This window comes from Maylandia zebra, linkage group LG1 (genome assembly GCF_041146795.1).
Source record: "Maylandia zebra isolate NMK-2024a linkage group LG1, Mzebra_GT3a, whole genome shotgun sequence".
Lineage (NCBI taxonomy): Eukaryota > Metazoa > Chordata > Actinopteri > Cichliformes > Cichlidae > Maylandia > Maylandia zebra.
This window is the reverse complement of record NC_135167.1, coordinates 42752417-42777843: the sequence shown is the minus strand read 5'-3', so window position 1 is coordinate 42777843 and position 25427 is coordinate 42752417. Positions and strand designations below refer to the sequence as shown.

The following is a 25427-nucleotide window of genomic DNA, read 5'->3' as shown; positions in this document are numbered from 1 at the left end:
TCTAGCATATAAAATCATTTTCACATAATACAACCACATAAAACATTTCTGACGGTCTGATGAGATCAGGTTATTCTTGTTAGTTCATTCCCCGCCTCTTCTGTCCCAGGGATTGAAACTGGCTGAACAAGATTTTGCACATACAGATTCTTTCAGACATCATGGAGGCAGGTGTATTTCTCCTGCTGCTGTTCCCATTGTTGGGGATTGGGTCGACTCTCAGCTTTTATGGAGACAGCATTAGTTTCATGGCTCCAGAGAAGGAAATGGATGGGACATTTAAGGTAATACAACATAAGTATATATGCTGAAACTTTCACTATATTCTTTTAATATTGAGATTTATCATGATAGTGAAAGATGGGCAATATGGATCACAACACAGATTAGTTTACACTCAGTGTAATAATGCATATTTTTAAAGTAGTGGCATTTGCAAAAAGATCCTTTTTAAAAAAAAAGAAATTAAGTAACCATACAGCCACGTCGCTAGTTCTGAAGAAACCTAATTGGAATGCAAAACACTTGCATACAATCCAAACTCTTGTGATGAAGAAAATAGTTAACACTTTCATGCATGTTGTACAGTAATTTCAAAGCTTTTCAATATTTTTGTGAGTAAAAAACTTCAGAAATCCCAAATGGTGGATAGTAATGAAAATGTGCCATCTCTGTATCTGTTAAAAGAAATATACAAGAAATGTGGGTTCATTTGTCTTTGTTTTCTGTCAGTTCTTGTGTTTGGACACATTCATTTTTGTAGTTAGGGTTCTGTGATGTCACCATGTCTAATTAAACGCAATCTAAGACAGGACAGGAGGAAGACCAACATATAGAGTGTGAAACAGTTAAAAACAGAAGAAATGAGGTTTTACATTTTTGTTTTTAATTAGGAATTTGATTAATTAGTTTATCAAGCATCACAGAGCTGAAAACATGGAGGAAATGCATTTACTTTCCTTCTCCTTTTTGTTTATTAAGAAGTGATAAAACGAGATATCTAAAATCCCCTGACTAAAACCTTTGACTCTGAAATGAAGCAACAGTTTTAAACCTGGTTTTATCTGATGTTTACATTTCTGTTCTGAAAACTACAGAAATCTGGTCCTTTCAAAATACAACTATAGAATAGCTTTCACAGATGTTATAGTTTCTACATTTATAAGCATGCAAGAAACAACAACGACTTGGGGAACAGGGGTTAGGGAGTTGTTGTTATTTATGATTTCAGCCCCACAAAAGTTGGTTTGAAATCATGAAGGAAATTGTTCAAAAACTTGGGGGAAAACTGTATTGACTTGAATATGCAAACAATGCAGATTTTTACAATGTGCACAGAAAATGTATTATTTTTTTTAAACCCTCTAGGTGACCTTTTATCACCGGCAGAATGGCAAAAGTAACTGTCAGGATCAGTCATCTTTCTCATGTGATAGTGGCGTATGTACAGGCTTTAACGAGTCGAGCGTCCTGCAAACAGACCAGGACAGCACAGGCCAAGGCCGCTGGTGCCAGTCTGAAGGACACACAACAGCAACCATCCTGACTAATAATGCCTCCTTGTCTCTGAGGTAAGTCCAGGGCACAATAACACAGCTTATCTGATTTATCGTTTGCTAGTTACTCTGGCGTATCTCACAGACTGAATTGAAGATTGTATTTAACAAGCATGATCTAGTACAACTTAAAAATGAAGAAGTTGAGAAAAGTCAGCCCACTTGCAGTGGGATCCGTAGTAAGTGGACTCGTACTGAGGACTGGCCGATACATTCTGAATTGTTACCCTATTATTTATTCTATAGGCTGATCAGAATTGATCTTTACTTTGAAAAACGATCTCTAATAACAAAGGCTTAAAATGAAAGTACACATCACACCCTGCATTTCCCACAGCACAGTATCTGTCAGTGTTGATTTGAGAAGTGATATTCATCTTCTCATTCCACCACGCTGGCTGACTGCCACGCTTGCTGGGACACTTGAATAGAACACAAGTTTGGCATTTGGAATATTTTTGTTGGTATGACAGCCCAGCCTTTTATGAGAAACGTCTGTGTGTGAACAAATAAAAGAACAAAAAGGGAGTTAACTGTAGGATCAGAATGGTAAAGGGATTAGTATAGTGCCTTTCTATTCTCACACACACACATTTAGATGTTGCTTTTAACGATACTTAAGCACATTTACACTCACTCACACTACGACGAATGCATCGAGGGCAGCTTCGGGTTCAGAATCCTGCCCAAGGACACTCCAACACATGGACAGAAGCAGCTGGGGATCAAGCCACTGACCTTCTGATTGGTAGACGACCTGCTCTGCTACCTGATACACAGCTGCTCCATATCAGCTCCTCATATTTTGGAAACACCAACAAATCACGAATAAATGCAAGTTTGTCTTGTAGTGATATCTTCACCAAAATACTCTCTTATCAAAGATGCATATAAAATCCAGACCAGAGTTTTTTCACTTCTCAGATGGCAGCCATTGTTGGTTCAAGTGACGCGTATAATTACGAGCAATGAAATGTTTCACCTCCTTTTCAGGAACTCTGGCTGCTGCTGGGTGTCTAATGTTGAAGGGAAAACCCAGTGGACAACATATGCTGAGCTGGACCTGGGAACTCGATCTGATACGCACACTGTCAACAGCTGTCCCGTAACAACAACAGTGTCTTCTTTGCGGTACATGCCATTTTTCTTATTTGATTCAACATAAAATCGTGAATCTGGAAATCTTACGTAAACATCACTCGATGATTAGTTGTTAAATTACTGTAATATGTACTAATATGATGCCTGTTCTTGCAGGGTGCCTCAAAACTGTTTTTCGAGGATTCGTATTCTGGCACATGATCCAGATGGAGATGAAGTGAAATGTCGCTTTGCTACACCTGGTCCCACAAACTTCGCTCTAGACGAGGTAATCCAGACCAAACGGGGGCTCTAATGACCTTCAATGTGGTCATCTGATGTAGCAATCATTATAGCATTGTAATCCACTAATTTTAGGCACAGCATTTTGATATATTAATCAAAATGTTGGTTTCATCAGGCCCAAACACATATTTTCTCCTGTTGCATCCATTGTTGCGTATGGATGTGAGAATGATCAAATTCTCGCAAAGAATAAAGTGAATGCCTGAGTGTATATGGCTCGAACTGTGGAAGACCTTTTTAAATGGCCAGTAAGACGAGATGAGTGCTATTATGAAAAACAGACAATTACCATCAAATGTTATGCAGCTGTTAACCCTTCTGGGTGTCAATTAGTGTCTGGCACCAGGACTCTGGCACCAGGACACTGGCAGCAGAGTCTCTGATTCCTGTTGTATTATCACCGTTTGTTCTTTGTCACAGTGCAAAATGTACAAAAATGTACTTGTACATAGTGCATTTCTAATCAGTGAGCTACAGTGATTAGGTCAGGGGTATTTATAAAGGTAACATACTTAATGGACGCAAGGTTTCCCATTGCATTCATCAAGATGAGCAATGATTTATCTTTCAGTGGTTTTAATGCTTTGATTGATCAGTATGTTCTGCATGTTGACAATATAGTTGATGTAATAGATACAAATTTATAATAAACCCATTAAAAAAATCTAATAATTTAACCAACTATCTCCGTTAAGCTCATCTTGTAATCTCATTACAATCATTTGCATTTGCTTACTTGCAAAGAGAGAGAATGAAATCTTTTTTTTTTTAGACTTTAAAAATGTGTAAAAGAAGATTATTGTTATGCTTTAAGCATAAGATCAGCTCTAATAGTATGCCTTTGGATTTATTAGAAGCATGTGTTTATGCACTGATAATCTGAAGGACCTAAGGGGTGAATCACATATAAGTTAGCAGAAATAGAATAGAACTTGTGCCGACTAGGCAAGTGATAAAAGAAAAGAAACAAAACTGACCAAATACAAAACAGATGACTACTTTGAAGTACTCGAATGATGGTAGGACAAGGGCACACAGGAGATCAGGTGATGCAGCAAACAGGAGTGACTAGTTGGACCAGATGAAACAGAAGAAATGAAACCAAAAGCAAAACGGTGACATAGTAACTATGTTTGGAATCCCGTCTGTTCCAAACTGATGTGTTTAATAAGCTCTGAGAAAACAGCACCTCTGTCATGCCCATTTGTTATTCGTGTCCCTTTAGACTACATGCATACTGACAAGTACAGGTGACATTGAGACTGGAATCCACGTGTTTGAGTTGATGTTAGAGGACTTCTCCACCAACAACATCACTTTGACCTACTCAGATGGAACATCGGTGTTTCGTGAGGCCTCTGGCATGAACTCACCTCCTCTCTGCAAAGTAAAGCTGCAGTTCTCAATTGAGGGTAAGTGATTCATAAAAGTACATGGTCAGTGCGACGCAAACATAATACACGTCTCACCCCAAAAATACTGAATATATATAAACACAAGAGGAATATCATAAACAAAGTCATAAATATCACAAAAACTCCACAAGGTCATGTGAAAAAGGTATTTTAAAACATTACCATTAAAACTTTATGTGGTTTGGCGATTATAAAAACCAAAAAAATAATGACTCAATACAATGAGTCCCAGCCTCCCCTCGAATCATCTTTTATTTGTGTTATAAGAGTTTCTCACATGGTGTAACTTGTAAATTGTATTCTGATCTTTCAGTTGAAAACAGCAACAAGTCTACCTATCATTTAACCCTGTTTATTAAATGTACTAAATAGTCTAAGAATATAAGAGTATACAGTTTAATATAAAATAGTATAATAGTATAATAAATATTCAAGACAAGTGAAATTTAAGTACAGTATTTGGATACATTTGTTTACTTTAGCTTCCAAAGTTGCTTCTAATGAACCTATCGCTTTAAAACCTGAACCATGAAATAACTGCCAGAAATCTTTAAGTTTTTGATAATGAAGTGTTTGTTGAATCTTTAGACAAAATATATAAAATTTTAATCTCCACATATGTGAGTTTTAATTTGTATCACATTTGCTACATAAGCCATATTTTTGCAATTTAGTGCTTAAAAACGTGTCATGCAATTTAAAGTAGAAGTAAAAAAAACAAATCACGCTGATGATGTAAAAGTCTCAAAAACACGTATCAAATATGACACGCTGGGCTTTAAAGGGTTACATTTAAATAAACAAAGAAATTACCTTTTTTTTTCTTAAGTTACACTTTGTCTCTGAAAAACTCAAATATGTTTCCTTTACGTTGGTGCTGACACAAGCAAGAGTCATTAATATCAGCAAAGCAAGGTTAACTGACTGGATAATTTATGACTTAACTGGCAGCTTGAGGACTGTCTCACGTTTTATTCTGATGTGGTGACTGACCAACCAACTCTAACTCAGAGAGGCCATTGTATGGCTGCACAATACCAGAAACTGTCAAGTCTCATAGAAACAGAACTTACATTCTTTCTGCCTTGTTTGTGTTTTAGTTCTCCTGCCAATACCAAACTGTGAAGCCGGTCATGTGCAGCCCATATTCTTGTACAGAACCCCTTCACACGGTGATATTCTTCATGCCACTGTGGGCCAGACATTCCAGCTTAATGCTGAAGCTGAAGCTCGCCATGCCAGGTGTTTACTTACTGAAATTATTAATTATGGCACTAGCTTTCCCTAAACAAACACCCTGTAATGTTGATATAATACTCAGAGAATTTCTGTGGATTTTGTGTGTGTGTGTGTGTGTGTGTGTGTATAATGTTTATTCCTTTCCCTAAAGCATCCACGACTTCCAGGTCAGTGGCCCCCAGAACATGACCAAAGTGTTCAAAGACGATCTGCTCGGAAAAGCAGAAGTCACTCTCAGCTGGACACCACAGCTCAGTGACCTGTACAGATATGTCCCAGTCTGCTTCACTGCAGAGACAAATGACACGTGAGTGCCTTTATATAAAATCAAGCATTTTAAAACAATAAAGATTATTCACAAATGGAAAAAAAAAGGTAGACAGATGCCAATCTTCTCAGGAATGCAGTGGGGCAAAAAAGTATTTAGTCAGCCACCGATTGTGCAAGTTCCCCCACCTAAAATGATGACAGAGGTCAGTAATTTGCACCAGAGGTACACTTCAACTGTGAGAGACAGAATGTGAAAAAAAATCCATGAATCCACATGGTAGGATTTGTAAAGAATTTATTGGTAAATCAGGGTGGAAAATAAGTATTTGGTCAATAACAAAAATACAACTCAATACTTTGTAACATAACCTTTGTTGGCAATAACAGAGGTCAAACGTTTACTATAGGTCTTTACCAGGTTTGCACACACAGTAGCTGGTATTTTGGCCCATTCCTCCATGCAGATCTTCTCGAGAGCAGTGATGTTTTGGGGCTGTCGCCGAGCAACACGGACTTTCAACTCCCGCCACAGATTTTCTATGGGGTTGAGGTCTGGAGACTGGCTAGGCCACTCCAGGACTTTCAAATGCTTCTTACGGAGCCACTCCTTTGTTGCCCGGGCGGTGTGTTTTGGATCATTGTCATGTTGGAAGACCCAGCCTCGTTTCATCTTCAAAGTTCTCACTGATGGAAGGAGGTTTTGGCTCAAAATCTCACGATACATGGCCCCATTCATTCTGTCCTTAACACGGATCAGTCGTCCTGTCCCCTTGGCAGAAAAACAGCCCCATAGCATGATGTTTCCACCCCCATGCTTCACAGTAGGTATGGTGTTCTTGGGATGCAACTCAGTATTCTTCTTCCTCCAAACACGACGAGTTGAGTTTATACCAAAAAGTTCTACTTTGGTTTCATCTGACCACATGACATTCTCCCAATCCTCTGCTGTATCATCCATGTGCTCTCTGGCAAACTTCAGACGGGCCTGGACATGCACTGGCTTCAGCAGCGGAACACGTCTGGCACTGCGGGATTTGATTCCCTGCCGTTGTAGTGTGTTACTGATGGTGACCTTTGTTACTTTGGTCCCAGCTCTCTGCAGGTCATTCACCAGGTCCCCCCGTGTGGTTCTGGGATCTTTGCTCACCGTTCTCATGATCATTTTGACCCCACGGGATGAGATCTTGCGTGGAGCCCCAGATCGAGGGAGATTATCAGTGGTCTTGTATGTCTTCCATTTTCTGATGATTGCTCCCACAGTTGATTTTTTCACACCAAGCTGCTTGCCTATTGTAGATTCACTCTTCCCAGTCTGGTGCAGGTCTACAATACTTTTCCTGGTGTCCTTCCAAAGCTCTTTGGTCTTGGCCATGGCGGAGTTTGGAGTCTGACTGTTTGAGGCTGTGGACAGGTGTCTTTTATACAGATGATGAGTTCAAACAGGTGTCATTCATACAGGTAACGAGTGGGGGACAGAAAAGCGTCTTACAGAAGACGTTACAGGTCTGTGAGAGCCAGAGATTTTCCTTGTTTGAGGTGACCAAATACTTATTTTCCACCCTAATTTACGAATAAATTCTTTACAAATCCTACCATGTGGATTCATGGATTTTTTTTTCACATTCTGTCTCTCACAGTTGAAGTGTACCTCTGGTGCAAATTACTGACCTCTGTCATCATTTTAAGTGGGGGAACTTGCACAATCGGTGGCTGACTAAATATTTTTTTGCTCCACTGTAAATGTCCAAGGAAAATCATCCCAAAGCCAGACAATTCTCAGAGTGAAAAATTATAGCTTGCTTGGAAGGACTGGCAACATAGCTGCAAAGTTGTATGTGAATAAGCCATACAACTTCTGGAGCAGTGTTGTAAATGGTAAATGGTAAATGGCCTGCATTTGTATAGCGCTTTTCTAGTCCATAGGACCCCAAAGCGCTTTACACTACATTCAGTCATTCACCCATCCACACACACACATTCACACACTGGCGATGGCAAGCTACATTGTAGCCACAGCTGCCCTGGGGCGCACTGACAGTTGTTTAGACAGATGACACTAAAGTGGAGATTTGCTGAAACCCAAACACAGCATATTAGCAAAAGTGCCTCAGAACCATCAAGCACAGTGGGGAGAGCTGATGATTGAAGATGGTTTTGTAGCCACAGGACCTGGGCACCTTGCTGTCTTAGTCAACCATGAACTCCTTTGTATGTTAAAGTGTCCCAGAGTCAAATCTGACAATCAAAGCTTGGTGAAAACTGAGTGAAACAACACAATGATCCCAAGCACAGTGACAAAACTACAGCAGAATGGCTGAAAAAGAAAGAAACGTAGCTCGGACCACTACTCCATTGAAGTGCTGTGGTGGGACCTTACGGTTTTTCTTGATTGCTTTGACACACTCACAGCAGGAAAGTCCTTGTCACCACTTTGATGCAGCACATTTCCTCGTACACATTACACATTGTCACACACTGCTGTTGTTTCCACACATATTTTACTACCATGTTGATGCCCTTCTCACTTGAATCTACAACTCATCAAAACAGTCACAACTCTAGATCGATCACTACTTCCCTGAAAGAGTAGTAATCTGGCCATTCTGCTGCTCACTGGATATTTTCTCATTTCAGACCTATAAACCCTAGAGATTTTTGTGCGTTAGCACATCGTACATCAACAATGTCTGAAAACTCACACCGGTCCGTCTGTTATCAGCAGCCATGCCATGTTCAGTCATCCTTCAGCAGACTGTCTTCACCACGTCTACATGTATAAATGCTTTGAGTTCGTGTTGATGTGAAAAGTTGATTAGATATTTGGATCACTATAATGAGCAGTCTTCAAGTCAACATTACATTTAAGCTTGCTCTTTCCATATTTTCACTTAAATATCTTCTTTCTTTTTTTGTCATTAAGCCAATCAGAGATGAGGTGTGTTGTTGTCTTGGTGACCCAAGCATCTACCACACAAGGTTAGTAAACACCTGCTCTCTCTCTTGACAAATGAGCAGTGCGTGTAATAACTAAGTGCCATGGCAACAGCACAAACACTGCTGGCCATTTGTTCACTTGTGGTTCTATTTTGCTTCCCATGAAACCTCTTAAAGTGACAGTACTCCCTCTTAAAAAAATACATAAAAACAAAACCTAAACAACTTTTAAAACAGTGTTTTTCTTCTGTTTATGTCCATTACATAAGTAAATGAATTGTTTGTTTGCATTTTCTTATTCAACCTGATTTCCAAAAGATTTGGCATACTGTAAAATAAGATCATTTTGAGTGAATAAAGTTGGGACAGGGCAATATTTACGTCTGTGTAGAATTTCCTCCTTTTTTAACAGTCCCAAAGATCAGTTGTTGGGAGTGTTGTCCCAGTCTTCTCTGATACATGATTCTAACTGCACGACAGACCCAAGTCTCATTTGTTGTGTGTTTCACTTCCTGTTATAACAAATGTATTTAGTTGGTAACTGCAGGCAGGCCAGTTCAGCACACAAACTCTTCTGCTATGAAAGCATTGCCGTTGTAATATATACAGGATGCATCATAACCTCTGTGTTGTTCAAATATATATGACCTTACCTGGAAAACATGTAATCTGTGTGGGAGCGTGTGCTGGTCTAAAACCTGTTTTTAATGTAATATTACCCCGAGGGCTTAGAGATCACAATCTTCCAATATCTCAGCAAGAATCTGAGTTTTCTCCAGATCCTTTTCATCTTTTAATATTATGTACTGTAAATAATAACAAATTTGGCCTGCAGCCTAATTACATTTGGCCCGCGAAGCCATACCAAATTCCTATTAGAGCTGGCCTACTGGTATTATACAGCTAATATATATATTGTTTAGTATTAAGCTTTGCTTGTTACATATTCAGTTTTTCAGCAAAACGTGTTTGAGTCCATAAGAAAAGATTCATTCTTATATCTGGAGGAATAAATATATTTCAATAAATATTAATGTTAGCCCGCGACTTTGTTCCAGTTTTGAATTTTGGCCCACTGTGTATTTGAGTTTGACACCCCTGCTCTAACAGTTTCAAAATAGTCCTCTAGCTATTATTTTTGTTGCCCTGTCTCTACTTTTTGCTGCCATCAAATTCAGTATCAGCTAATATTTGTCCTAAAATAGTAAAGTGGATCAGTTTAAACATGTAACATATTTTCAATGTGATTTTTATTTTTTTTTTGGATTTGCAAATCACTCCCTTTTGTTTTCAGTTTACAGGTTACACAGCACCTAGGCTTTTTTTTTAAATTGTAAATCGAGGTTATAAATATACTGAATAAAATGTTTCATTTCTTAGATTCTTTTAAATAATGTAATTAAATGCATTTTACAAGTATAAGGTAAACGTTAAACACAGTTTGATTGAGATGTAAATGCATACATGTTGGATATTTTAGATTTTGGTTTCAGTCCAGTATAATTTAGTGGTTTTCTGCTAGTTCTCTTCACAAACTGACATAAATTAACCCAAAGATATTTCCTGTACAAGTTTGTTTTAGTTTGATTTCAATATTATCTTTGTTATGTTTCAGTTTTATTATCTAATTAATATTGTTATTTTGCAGGTTTTTTCACATTTATTTGTAGCTTTTAATTTCATTATAACATTGACTCTTATAACTAAGTAAAATCACATTTGTTTCTTTGCGGTTTTCTTTTTTCCTTTGTTTTCTTCTTTTATAATAGCTTTTTATTTATTTTTTAATGATTTTGAATATGAATATGTAGTAATCGTATGATAAAATACTTTATTCCTAATAGGTAGCTAATATAGATTGTGCTGTTTACAGGCAAGGCCACTGTTCATTGCTCAGCCAATAAGATGACAGTAGCCCTTGATAAAGCTTCCATGCCTGGCATTGACGAGAACTTTCTCAAGCTGAGTGACCCTTCATGCTCGCTCACCTCCAACAGCACTCACATCATGGGTGCAATGTCCTTCAGCACTTGTGGGACAAAAATTGAGGTTTGGAGAAACATTTACATTTCTTTGTAGATAAAAATGTTTTTTTCATTAATGAACAGCAAAATTTGAGTTTGTAAAATAAGCCAGTTACTGTACGTCGCAACGAGAAGAATATTGCGGCTCGATACACTGAACAGAACAACATCACGACCGTTGTTCATTATCCTCACGGCAACTAATTGCTTTTCCTTTGTTTGTCTTAAATACAGGATAAAGGTGATTATATCATTTTCAAGAATGCGATCAACTCCTTTGAGCTGGCTAACGAGGTTATAACTCGAAGGAAGACAGTTAAAATCGGTTTCTCATGCCAGTTTCCCAAAGCCATCAGCATCTCCAATTACTACAATCTCCACAACGCTGACTACATTTTCACCGAGTCCAACTTCGGAAGCTTTGGCTACACTTTTGAAATTTTCCACAACAGCAGCTTTACAAACAGAGTGGAGGCTAGTGCCTATCCAGTACAAGTCAAGCTGCTGGAGACTATTTTTATGGGCATCCAAGCTAGTTCAGAATTACCAAACGTGATGTTGTTTGTTGAGTCATGCAAAGCCACTCCTGATAACAACCCTGAAAACAGCCTCTCGTACTACATCATCAGGAATGGGTAAGTGCTGATGCAAAAAAAGTGCTGTAAAATTTAAAAAATGCTTAAAATTCCTTACAACTAAATTGTCGATAATATTTTCACAGGAGTGTATTTTAGCTACATTAAATAGCAATACTAATTACTACAACTTACAACTATTAAATGTCATCTTCCATTTACATTGCTTCATACGATTGACCTAAACCTTCTTTCAGGTGTGTAGAAGACGAGACAGTAACAATTTACCCATCTAATAAAACTGCATTCAACTTCGGACTTCAAGCCTTTAAATTTACTGGAAACTATGACCAGGTAACTTTAGATAGCACCAAATACAAACCTCTAACCTATACAAAAATATTACTCACACAGTTATATACTGAAGAGTATATGCATAACAAAGAAAATCCTGATATCACTGCTTTCCTGCTGTTTTGTATCCAATTTCCAAGTGTGAAAAAGCTTGAAAAATTATTTTGGTACAGAATCAGCAACATTTTTAAACTTTGACTAATAACTATATACAGATATAACAAAGTTACCACTGACAAGTGAAGTGAACAACACTGGTATCACTTCATGCCATCTGTTCGTAAGGAGGAGACATTTGGGAGCAAATGAACATTTTGCCTTCAAGTGTAAGGATTTGAGCGAGTTAGAGAAGGGCCAAATTGTGATGGCTAGAACATTTCCAAAATTGCAGTAATTATCGGGTTATTGGTTTGATTAAACAGACAAAAGTCAAAAGTGCATGGCAGTTTGTTGAGTATTGGGGATCTGATCAGTCAGGGTGCCCATGCTAAACCCCATCCATCACTGAAAGTGCCAAGAATGGGCACGGAGCAATGGAAGAAGGTGGCCTGGACTGATGGCCGGGTGCCTGTGCGTCACCTACCTGGGGAACACCTGGCACCAGGATGCAGTATGGGAAGAAGGCAAGGCAGAGGCAGTGTGATGCGACAGACAATATTATGCTCGGAAACCTCGGGTTCAGTGAGACTGATTAGACAGTTGGATGAGTGATGAAAACTTTCCGTACAGGTCAGTTCTGCTTTGGCAGCGAAAGGGGGACCAAGACAGTATTAGGGAGGTGGTCATAATATTACGCCTGATCAGTGTACATGTAGTTTTTAAGTTGTGGCAACTACCTGGAAGCATTTCAAGATGGGTAACTGGTGGTTAGACAAGTGCTTGTTATTCCAAAGCCTTTACTCTTCCACATTACAGGTGTACATCACGTGCTCTGTAATCCTGTGTGAGCCTGAGAGTCCCTTTTCCAGATGTGCCCAGGGATGTCTGAAGGATCCATCACGCAGACGTAGGCGAGGCCTGAGCGGGGAGACGGGTAGACACTACATTACCCAGGGCCCTCTGCAGTTTGTTGGGCAGCCTTTTCCTGATACAGCAGAGAACAGTCAGGATGTTCTGATGGAAAGGAGCGGCACGCTTCCAGAAGGTTAATCCAAAATGTATCAATCTACCTGTTTGATTGCCTCTCTGCCTCCTTACTTGCTTGCCAGCTTGTCCAACTATCCATGTATTGATGTCTTTCAGTGAGTCCTCCACCAGCTTCTCCAGGCACAAAATCAAGTGAGGAAGGTTGGGAAATGAGGAAGATCTTCAGCTCCAACATCTCCACCGCAGTCTTTGCCAGCGCCTTCTTAGTGTCAGTGGTGCTGTTGGGCATTATGGCTCGTTACTACAGGAAGAACGGAAGAGCAGAAGACCGCAAAGTTCTCATAGCTTCAGAATGGGAGAACTAAACCCAGTATTTACTCACAATTGTGTTTGTCTCACTTTCACATGATCACTTTCTTCAAAGTCTGTCTTAAAACAAAATTGCATCAAAAGCTGCTAAACAACCCTTAAAAACATCTTTTCATCTGAAGAGATGGCAGACACCAGTCCTGCCAAAATACTCTCAAATACCGATAGCTATTATGAAGCTTTGAAGTTGTAAGTAGTCAAATATTTAAGTGAGTATCTTCTACTGTTATTCTTTATGTGATCTTTGATGGGATAATAACATGAATGGGTAAAAACGAATTTAGCAGATGCTCGTTTGATTTGAACTGCACTGTTAATATTTTTTGTGTGTGGACAGGTAGTAGAGTCAGAATTCATTTTGGATGAAGGCTTCACTAGGCGGCAGCAGCAGAGCCTTTCTACAATTGGTCCATGACGGCGGGACTTTAAGACAGACTTGCTTAATTATCTCTTTTTTTAAGGTGATTAGTCTATATGTGGTGTCGTGGTCGTCTAGTCCTCTAGACAAAATGATTAGTTCTGATAGGGGTTGCATGTTAACATATCTAATACCTGTGCACTCACCAAAAAGCACAGGCTTTAAAGTAATGTCAAGAACAATTTATGACAATTCACGACCTTCAGTTCAAAGCTCGTCTCAAAAGATTAGTTAGAACTTCAAAGCAACATTGTATTCAAAACTGGTTTTGCCAGATTTTTTCATGCCATTATAGCATCAACTTTCTGGAACTGTTCCGCTTTCTGATTCTCAACAAAAGCTGCCGGCTTCTCGGCCAGAAAGTGTCTTTTAGCAACTAGTTTATGTACTTTATAGGAGCTTTGTTCTGGGGTTTTTTCTTTTGCTTTTACAAAACATTATTGTTTAAGAAAAGATAGTGGTTTAGGCTAATATTTTGTTTAAAATACTAAGAGCTAAAAGCCTGCATGTTGAAAAATTCCCCTAACACTCCACTAGATTTGGTTCTCTTTAATTTAGACATACGTTTTCATAACTTTAAACAAAGAGTGAGATTAGCTGCAGATTCTGTGTTAGTGGCGGCGAGATTGGGGATTGTTTTGGCGTACATAAAAGAAATGGCCATCCTTCAAAGACAACACATTAATGTCTGTAATGTCTGAAAGTGTAATAATATGTAATTCTGTCATTTAATGGGATTTATTGGCAATAAATGGAATGCACTAGATTTAAATTCTACTTGAAATTGAAATCACATAATAAACACAATACTGGGTGTGTATGCATGTGGATTGTTATGTGCTTTCATTTATTTTATATAAAATCTGTTATTAAGTGGGCTTGTTTATTTGGACATGAATGAAAATCCAAGCCAAAGTAAGATTGATGATCTGGACAGATTCTTAGAACATGGCCTTGGCAGCATCTGACCAATCACAGAGGGGCCTTTCATAAGTCATATGACTCTTATTTCACAGAAAATTTTCAGAATTATCCCAATTATACCACATACGTCAGAGATCTTATGATGTGGTGATTTAAAAAAATCCCAAGATCATAAAAATATACCAATAAACAGCAATTTCTTCAGTTAATATGGTGATTTACATATTTTAATTCCAGTTAATATTTTTATCACTGGGTACGCTCTCAGTGAAACACACATTTGTTCTTCGATCAAATAATGAACATTTAGAATCATATATATTATTAATACTAAAAATAGAATTACATTAAACTAATGCTGCTCAATAATTATCAAAAACTTCAATCCCCGCAGTTCAGGCACCTACAAGCGATTCCTGAGGAAGTGTTTTAACAAGGAAAATGACACAATGGGTCAAACGGTACTTCATTAACACCAATTTGTTTTTTTGTTTGTTTCTTTTAAAGTTTATGATATATCTGTAAAGAAAACATCCAGCTCTCAAGTTGTCAGTTAATCAGCTATAGTGACTGATCTGGCCTGGAGGTCATTTTGCTTAGCTTTCCCTGTAACACACCAACGCCCACTACAGCAAAACATTCAGGCCTGACCAAACCTCAAAATATCCTTTAACAATAATACATTTACGGCACATGGCTTAGAGGAATGTCTTGAATTGACCCCATTCATTGAGCAAGATAAAGGCCTACCACACCAGGTGCACGGCCTTTTGTTAACTAAGCAACTCTCACACTTACACTGTCTGTTCTCAGCACTGCAGTTTCCTAGGGACCTGAAAATCCCCATGTAACACATAAACAAACGTCATGTTATGCATTTCGATTTAGCTTTTTTATTAAGAGTAATGTTTAATGTACCCGGCGGCTGCTGGCTGGGCCTGCGGGCTCGTCACTGCATCCCCTGTGGCTTCTGCTCCGTGGCTGCTGACCTCATGTCTGGGGCTCTCCTCAGCTTTTTCCAGGAAGGTGGCGCGGTTGCCTCTCCGGTGGTCCTCCTTGGGCTTTCGCACATTGGGGGGCCTGTGGGTGTCCGGGCCTGGGTCTCCTCCATGTCTGCTTCATGCTCTGAGGGGACCCCCCCCTCTAGCAGATTGTTAGAAGGATAAACCTTTTGAACTCAAGCGTGCTCACACACACAGGTGTGCACACGGTTGCTCACAGACAAACTAGATCTTCCTTAGCTGCTACCTTAAAGCATATCGTGCGCTGTCGGTCTTGTGTGCTGCTCAATAACATTCAATATTTAGTACTGACTGTTACTTACACTGTCTAGGTCATTGCTTTGATCTCTGTATTGTGTTGTTCTCTTGTTGCTTGTTTTCGTTTTTCTTCTTTTAACCGGTGATCCAACGGATTTCCTCAGTGTCTTCTGTCACTGTCCCCCTCCCTTCCCTCTGTTTTTCTTTCTCTCTTTCTGTCTAATTGTCTGTCCAATTTGTAATAACTTAAAATAAAATAAAATAAATAAACAATAATAATACATATCGATCAAGTGGACCAATATGGCATTGCTATATTTTCGCCACTTGAAAAAATACATCCGTTGGGCATCTTTCCTGGCCTTTAGCAATTCAGAATCGTTGTCTGAAGTACCAAACGGGACAGGCCAAAATAGAAAAAAGAAAAGAAAGTAGTGTTTAAGCTGTTATGTTATATTTTGTAATTTAATTTTACAAAACTGATGAGTGTTGTAGGAACAAGACAGAAATTGTCACCTAACAGGGTGTGTGACAAAGTGGAGGAGCAGTTGCAATGCTCTCCATTTGTCCCATATGTGTTTACCTTTTTTTTTTTTTTGCACACTGTACACATTATTCTGTTTCTATGTATTTGCTGTGATTTGCGGTTTGTCGGGTGACATTGCTTCACTCACTATCCCCGGTTTGTTTGTGTAAGCGTTCTGTTGCCGGCAAAGCAAACATTCTGCAAATTAAGACAAATACTCAGTTATGTTTCTTTATATTTTATTATGTTACAGATTAAGTCATTTCTTCATACTTACTTTGTTTCTCTTTTCAGTTTTCATGAGGGTCAGGTGTGGGGAAACGCCTGCCTGGTATTTCCTCATTTTAAAGTGCTGATGATGTCACATCACATTACATTAAATTAAGTTCACTGTAAATAAATTACTCACCTTGGAAACCTGAAATGTCTGCGTAGTCTGCTTCCCTACCACCTTCCTTGACGTTCGAGTCTGACTACTTCAAATCAAATCAAATCAAATCACTTTTATTGTCACATCACATGTGCAGGTACATTGGTACAGCACATGTGAGTGAAATTCTTGTGTGCGAGCTTCACAAGCAACAGAGTTGTGCAAAATACAATAATGTAAACAAGCAAAATACAAGAATGGCTACATCTGAAACTAATAAATATATGTACAATATATAATAGAATATGCATTTCTGGATGTGTATACTAAATATTTTTCTACGTGTGTGTGTGTGTGTGTGTGTGTGTGTGTGTGTGTGTGTACACATATTTTACAAATTAAATAGAGTAAACAATAAATAAAATATATAAAATAAAATATACAGAGTGAGACATGTGCAAAACAGTGGCATTACTGTACAGTATGGAGTGCATAATGTTAAAGTTCCAGTAGTGAAGCTGAGGTGTCTATGACGTGTTCAGCAGTCTGATGGCCTGGTGGAAGAAGCTGTCTCTCAGTCTGCTGGTACGGGACCGGATGCTGCAGAACCTCCTTCCTGATGGAAGCAGTCTGAACAGTTTATGGCTGGGGTGACTGGAGTCCTTGATGATCCTCCCCGCTTTCCTCAGGCAGCGCTTCCTGTAGATGTCTTGGAGGGAGGGAAGCTCACCTCCAATTATCCGTTCAGAGCACCGCACTACTCGCTGGAGAGCTTTGCAGTTGTAGGCGGTGCTGTTGCCATACCAGGTGGTGATGCATCCAGTGAGGATGCTCTCAATGGCACAGTGATAGAAGGTCCTGAGGATGCGGGGGCTCATGCCGAATCTTTTCAGTCTCCTGAGAAAGAAGAGGCGCTGCTGCGCCTTCTTCACTGTTTTGTTTGTGTGTACTGACCACGTAAGATCCTCAGCCAGATGTACACCAAGGAACCGGAAGCTGCTCACTCTCTCCACAGCAGCGCCGTTGATGGTGATGGGGATGTGTACTTCTCTGCACCTCCGGAAGTCCACTATCAACTCCTTTGTCTTTGCGACGTTGAGGGTGAGATGGTTGTCTTGACACCAGTGGGTCAGGGCGCTGTACACACACTGATACACACAGGGTGTGTATCAGTAAACAACAGAGTGAAAGCAAAATGCAACACAAAAAACTTCCAAATGCTGCGTCCTGATTGACAGTCTTGTGATCCACACCAGTTACTATTCCCTAATTTTTCCCAATTTTACACACACACACAAATTGCACAGTGCACACAAGTCTGAAAACATGGAGCTCATGTATCAGCAACATAACTTCAAACTGCTAAACTCAATCATTCAAATACCATTCTAAATCAGAGTTTTGTAAATCTCTGAACACAAAGTGCATCATTAGGTACACTTTGGTTAGGCCACAGAAGAAGACGAAGAGCGAGAGTAAGATTAGAGGAGGCCTAGCAGGCAAAGGAAGGATTTGTTTTAAAGTAAGGAAAAAAATGTGTATATGTTCACCTGATCAAAAGAGAAACCACTGTGGAGACTGACAGTCATTTGTACTTGAACTACTCTGCATCTCACTTGATTACCATCAGGATCAAACACTATCCCGCTGAGTGATGGTGGGCAGTTATTTCGAACCCTATAACATGAGATTCAACTGCATCAGAAATAATCTCAGGAAAAAAAATCTATTATTCCTACTTCAGTGTTCACTGTTGTGGACCCTCCTTAGAGTAACACCTGGTGACCACTTACATATGCAGTACAGCAATTTAACCAGCCTTTCCATCTCAGCATCTAACTCCAAAATGAAAAGGTCTGCGGGGTCCATGTTCCGGTCGCGATCTTCTGTCATGTGAAGGCTGTGTGCAGGCAGGAGTGGTGGACCCAAAGTGCAGACACACGGAGCAAAAAGGTGAACTCAAATGCAACTTTAATGGTGGATGGCAAAAAACAGAAAACTGGCTAAACTGGAAATGCTGGCTGGCTGGCTGGCTGGCTGGCTGGCTGGCTGGCTGGCTGGCTGGCCACACAGTGTGGGATGATGGCAATCACGACCCAGACAAAGGAAAACACAGGACTTAAATACACAAAGGGAGCAATCAGGAAATGGGAAACAGGAGGGGAACACGGCTGGGGCAAATCAGGGCTAACGATACAAGGGAAGCAAAACCTGATACAATAATCTGAGACATGGATGTTTTATAAAGTAAAACAGGAAACATAACACAGAGACGCGGACTTGACAAGGGGATACAGCAGACAGGGGAGACAGAGCAACTAAGGAACACAGACAGAAAACAGAACACTAACAAAGAAACTGAAAGACTAGAAATGATAAAAGATATTAAAATCAAATTTCTTTTTTTTTTTTCTTTTGTTGTTGTCCCGTTTGGATCTTTAGCCGTCAGAATTGTTGTCTTAAGGCCAAGAAAGATGCCAAGCAGATTTATTTTACCAAGTGGATCATCATGGCCTTGCCATATTGGTCCATTTGATTTATAACTTTATTATAATTATGAATTTATTTTATTTTCAGTTGCTACAAACGGGACAGACATGACTGGGGGATAGGACAGGGAGAAAGAATGAAAGAAAGAGAGGGAGAGAAAGAAAACCAAAGGGGGGAAGAGACGGTGAGAAGGGGGGGAAGAAAAAACAAACAAACAAAACACCTGGATCACCTGTATGGAGGAAAAAAACAGAAGAGAAAGCAAACAACAAAGAGCAACATAATAAAAAAAACAGCACCATCACAATAAACTAGCTAGCAGTAGATATCAGTAGATACTAAATAATAAACGATACTGTGCAGCACGCAAGATAGACAGCGCACAATGTGCTTTGAGGCAGCAGCCAAGAAAGCTGTAGTCCGCGTCTGTGAATACCCGTGTGTACACCTGTGTGCATACCTGTGTGGATCAGCATGCTTGCATTCCAAAGGTTTCTCCATGTAACGATCTGCTAGAGAGTGTGGGGAGCCACAGCCCCGTCCTCCAGGGTATGAAGCAGGTATGGAGGAGATCAAAACTCCAGACATCCAGAGGCCCCCAGAACACAAGAGACCAAGGAAGACCAACAGAGGGGCAGCCGCGCCACTGTCCCAGAAAGAGCTGAGGAGAGTCCCAGATGAGGGCTCACTCAGCAGCCGCGGAGCAGAAGCCAGGGGGGGTTGCAGTGACGCGCCCGTGAGCTCCGCCGGCAGCCAGCCGTGCCTGAGTGACCGAGCCCCAGGCCGAGAGGCCGGGGGCACCCCACCTCCGAAGTGGCCCGAGTGAGCCCCAGGCTCCAGGCCCCGATAAGCGGCCGCCAAGGAGTGAGCCGGTGTGTACCCGGACGCCCACCCCCAGACACAAAGAACCACCAACGCACCGACACCTGAGGGAGTCCGCCACTGGCAGGGGAAGTGGTGGTGGGTGGAGATAGGCCTCCAAACCTTGGAGGGCCTGAGATGTCCCCAGAGAGGTGGCGTCTGATACCCAACCTGACTTATAGACACAGACATACAGGCACACACAGATACAAACATCCATTCCCACCCTCATGCTCTCATATGCACTCACTCCACACTCAACCAACGTGGAGACAGACATAAAGAGACGCTGTACACACGATCACACTCCCCAAGTGTACTCTACAAACCGGGTCTAGGTACCCTTGCCCCTGGAGGGGGGAACTGCACCCAGACCCAGGTGGTGTTACCCTTTTCCCTGCGGTGGGGAGAGGCAGACCGCCCCGACTCCGCAGCAGCAGGGAGGCCCCACACTCCAGACCGCAGTCGGACGGCCAACTCCTCCTAGCCCCCCCGCTCCAGCAGGCCGCAGAGAATGGGGGTGAGAGAAGACTCCAAACCTCCCTCCACCCGCTCATTGTAGTGTTGATGCATGTGTGTTCTAAGGTGCATTTAAAACCCAGGAGGGCATGGAGCTACCTGCCAGAGAGCAGCAGGTAAGCGCATGGTCCCTCCTGCTAGCCCTCAATGACTAAGTGTATTTAAAATTGAGAAAGTTCAATAATAATGCAAAACTGAAAACTCTGGGTCGACGACCCAGGCACCCTAACAAAAATGAAAACAACAAAATGCTTTTGATACCTGAGAAGAGGTAGCATAGTAGTAATGGGAGATCGGTTTCACTCACCAGTGTCAGATCATATTCCAAGATCCATTTGTGCAGTCATTCTCCAGGACGCCACTGAGCTTCTGATGTTTGATACCCAGCAGCCAATGGCAGTGTATAAACCGGTCTGAGGAGGGTCGCTGTTTGGAGAAACGTTTGAACGACTGAGATTTAAGGAGTAACGTTTTAAACATTACCTTTCATAAATTTTTACAATTGCAAAGATTTATTTATTTTTGTGACCTTTCACCCTCATTTCAAAAATGTAAAGATGAAAACACAATTTTCAAAACTATATTCACAAAACTTCTGACTCCTATAGCAAAACAGCATGAGCAAGTGAAAATGATTTCTATGTTCAAAACTACACAATGGCCCTCATTTTCACATAGGAACAAAGGAAATAAATACATTGCTTGTAAGCTACTCCTTCTCTCATCTTATATTATCTTGTGTTGAAGTTATCTTTTAGTGATGTGTGTCACTCATAAATATCATCAATTACAGTCTAATTTCTTGGTATTATCTGATGGATGCTGGGAATCTGGATTTTTTGTTTTTGTTTTTTTGCACTGAGTTTAATCTGAGGAGGGCAGATCACGCGCCATCCCAGACTTTGTCTTTTTCTTTTCCTTTTTGTACTTAGAAAGGCCATTCGTACATCACTAATGTTTTTTAATGGGTTATTTTTTCTTTTACGGCTTTGTACGTGCACTGCCGTCATCCTGGATTGGTAGTTTTATTTTGGAGAGTCTCATGTTTCCATGTTTAGTGTGTTTAGTTTTGCCTCCACTGTGGCGTTGTGTTAATTTGTGTCAGCTGTTTTCCCCCAGGTGTTTCCACTTCCCTCATTACCCTTCTGTGTATTTAAATCCTCTGTTTTGAAGGAAGGCTCAGTGGAGGTTGGAGATTGTAAATGAATCGCCTAATCTCCCTCATTGTCGTCAGGAGTTCCCTCATCTTGATTGGTGGGTAAAGGAGCAGGGCGTGTCTCTGCCTGGATTTCTGCCTGTCCGCCAGGATCCTGCAGCCCATGTGTGTCTGTGTCAATATGCTGGCATTCAGTTTGACACCCTGTCTCATATCTAGCACTTCTAGCTCCAGGATACTAAACCTCATACTGTTGTAGGTAGGGCAGGGGGTTGACTGTCACGACCAGTTAATGGCTGCTGTGAATCCATGACAATAACACTACTCAGGGTACATCTCGGGGTCAAGGAGTTCCCCAGATCAACACAAATGGTACGGTTAGTGATAAGATGGCTTTAGTTACGTTCATTGCAGGAGTGATAAACAACACAGCTGATGTGAAACCTAAGCAGGAGCTTATTGTTAAAGCGGCAATTAACCACTTCAGTCGAGTCAGGAAACATGATATTATTTTATGTACTCATGGTACTTATCCTTCAATGGAATGCAAGGAGTCTGTTGGCCAATGGCCAGGAGTTTAAGCATTTCATCACACGACATAATGTTAAACCAGATGTCATTTGTATACAGGAATCTTTGCTTAAATCATCTTTGGATTTTGTGTTGTATGGGTATAATGTAATAAGAAATCACAGGGACCGTGGTGGAGGGGGAGGATGTGCAACATTTGTCACACACGACATCCCATACAGACTCCTGGGTAAAGGCAATGAATTGGAGTATGTTGCTATTGAGGTTTGGGACAGGAATGAACCAAATGTTATTGTGAATTTCTACAATCCTTGCACCAGATTGGAGCCGCGTCTTCGTTCAATTGAAGGCAGTGATTGTCGTAGAGTTATTTGGTGCAGGGATTTTAATGCCCATAGCAGAATGTGGGGAGGTGGACACACAGATCCTAATGGTAATGTAATTGAGGAATTGATGGAAACATACAAATTGGTGTGTCTGAATGATGGTAAGGGAACCAGATGTAATGTTGTTAATGGAACGGAGTCGGTATTGGATTTAACTCTGGTCTCAAATGTCCTTGCAGGAATAAGTCAGTGGACCATCAGAACAGACACTACCATAGGCAGTGACCATTATCCTGTTTTCACTCTGTGAAATAAACTTACCACAGAGCTCTACACCTAGCTCTATATAGCCAAGGTAGGGAATAGACAAACCATTAGCCGCTTTAAGCTGCAACCAATGACAAGCTTGGAGACGCTCTTGACCCCAGGACTCCAAATGCTGGCGGAAAAAGCTTTCAGTTATGGTGGACACCATGGACCCCGTATCAACCAAACAAGGTACTTTTATGCCGCCCATGTCCACATCTATATGCGGACAGGATGAAATTAATTTGAGACTGTCTCTGGACCATTAGAAACAACCCTTGAGCCATTAGACACCCCACCTGAACTGTGGCTCGGCAGTACGGAGGGTGCTAGTTTTCCGAAGCCGTATTTAAAGGAGAGTGCCTGCGATTATGCAGAGGGGCCTGCAAAGGAGGCCGGGAACGAGGAACACATTCCCCATCACACTCCCGAGCAAAATGTCCAGGTTGCTGACAACGTTTGCATATAATGGAATCGCTCTGTCCTGAGTGAGACATTTGATGGGGGCCCTGCAATCGAGCAATGCTCTGAGTGAGCTGATTAAGTTGCTCCTGCTGGTTCAATTCAATTCAATTTTATTTATATAGCGCCAAATCACAACAAAAGTCGCCTCAAGGCGATTCATAGATACAGAGAAAAACCCAACAATCATATGACCCCTTATGAGCAAGCACTTTGGCGACAGTGGGAAGGAAAAACTCCCTTTTAACAGGAAGAAACCTCCGGCAGAACCAGGCTCAGGGAGGGGCGGGGCCATCTGCTGCGACCGGTTGGGGTGAGAGAAGGAAGACAGGATAAAAGACATGCTGTGGAAGAGAGACAGAGGTTAATAACAGATATGATTCAATGCAGAGAGGTCTGTTAATACATAGTGAGTGAGAAAGGTGACTGGAAAGGAAAAACCCAATGCATCATGGGAATCCCCCGGCAGCCTACGTCCATTGCAGCATAACTAAGGGAGGATTCAGGGTCACCTGGTCCAGCCCTAACTATATGCTTTAGCAAAAAGGAAAGTTTGAAGCCTAATCTTGAAAGTAGAGATAGTGTCTGTCTCCTGAATCCAAACTGGAAGCTGGTTCCACAGAAGAGGGGCCTGAAAACTGAAGGCTCTGCCTCCCATTCTACTTTTAAATACTCTAGGAACAACAAGTAGGCCTGCAGAGCGAGAGCCAAGTGCTCTAATAGGGTGATATGGTACTACAAGGTCATTAAGATAAGATGGGGCCTGATTATTTAAGACCTTGTATGTGAGGAGCAGGATTTTGAATTCAATTCTGGATTTAACAGGAAGCCAAAACAGGAGAAATATGCTCTCTCTTTCTAGTCCCTGTCAGGACTCTTGCTGCAGCATTTTGGATTAGCTGAAGGCTTTTCAGTGAGTTTTTAGGACATTCTGATAATAATGAATTACAGTCGTCCAGCCTGGAAGTAATAAATGCATGAACTAGTTTTTCAGCGTCACTCTGAGACAGGATGTTTCTAATTTTAGAGATGTTGCACAAATGGAAGAAAGCAGTCTTACATATTTGTTTAATATGTGCATTGAAGGACATGTCCTGGTCAAAAATGACTCCAAGGTTCCTCACAGTGTTACTGGAGGCCAAGGTAATGCCATCCAGAGTAAGAATCTGGTTAGATACCATATTTCTAAGCTTTTCAGGGCCGATTACAATAACCTCAGTTTTATCTGAATTAAGAAGCAGAAAGTTAGCGGCCATCCAGGTCTTTATGTCTTTAAGACATTCCTGCAGTTTAACTAATTGGTGTGTGTTATCTGGCTTCATAGATAGATAGAGCTGGGTGTCATCTGCATAGCAGTGAAAATGTATGCTATGTCTTCTAATGATACTGCCTAAGGGAAGCATGTATAATGTAAACAGAATTGGTCCTAGCACTGAACCCTGTGGAACTCCATAATTAACCTCAGTGTGTGAAGAGGACTCTCCATTTACATGCACAAACTGGAGTCTATTAGATAGATATGATACAAACCACTGCAGTGCAGTACCTGTAATACCTACAGCATGTTCTAATCGCTCTAATAGGATATTATGGTCGACAGTATCGAACGCTGCACTGAGGTCTAGCAGGACAAGCACAGAGATGAGTCCACTGTCAGAGGCCATAAGAAGATCATTTGTAACCTTCACTAAAGCTGTTTCTGTGCTGTGATGAGCTCTGAAACCTGACTGAAACTCTTCAAATAAGCCTCTGCAGATGATCAGTTCAACTATTTGAATTTAAATGTCCATCCATCCATCCATTTTCTTTGTTTGGGAATAGTATGCTATGGTTTTTGGTGTCCCTGGTATACTTTTTCCCATATATACTTTTAGTACACAAGGAACCAGCAGTCACCCACACTTTGAAAACATCTACAACACCGACAGAAGGAAGATTTGGGAACCAGCTTTACTTATACAGTGTCAGCAGAGACTGGTGGGGTCTCTGAACCATCTTTGTTCTCAGCCTATAACATGTTTCTGACTCTAATGCCCAAGAGGCTCTGCAATACTGCCACCAAAACACTAGG

The 25427-nt window shown here is 40.8% G+C and overlaps 1 protein-coding gene across 1 annotated transcript; it reads left to right on the top strand.

Annotated features, from left to right (window-relative positions):
- The first annotated feature begins 126 nt into the window (after nt 1-126).
- Nucleotides 127-14450, top strand: LOC101471261 (scavenger receptor cysteine-rich domain-containing protein DMBT1). The gene is made up of 13 exons (XM_004571855.4): nt 127-284; nt 1369-1571; nt 2550-2687; nt 2814-2925; nt 4168-4354; nt 5458-5599; nt 5748-5903; nt 8787-8842; nt 10674-10849; nt 11059-11459; nt 11657-11753; nt 12669-12897; nt 12996-14450. Exons 1-13 carry the CDS (start codon nt 162-164, stop codon nt 13202-13204), a joined length of 2229 nt encoding a protein of 742 aa, XP_004571912.2. The 5' UTR covers nt 127-161; the 3' UTR covers nt 13205-14450.
- The last annotated feature ends 10977 nt before the right edge of the window (nt 14451-25427 follow it).

Bases quoted from the DNA above. Each gene is read 5' to 3' on its own strand.
- LOC101471261 (XM_004571855.4), top strand. From the start codon at position 162: ATGGAGGCAGGTGTATTTCTCCTGCTGCTGTTCCCATTGTTGGGGATT. The intron at 5,904-8,786 runs GTGAGTGCCTTT...TTTGTCATTAAG, and splicing joins ACTGCAGAGACAAATGACAC to CCAATCAGAGATGAGGTGTG. The intron at 10,850-11,058 runs GTTTGGAGAAAC...TCTTAAATACAG, and splicing joins CTTGTGGGACAAAAATTGAG to GATAAAGGTGATTATATCAT.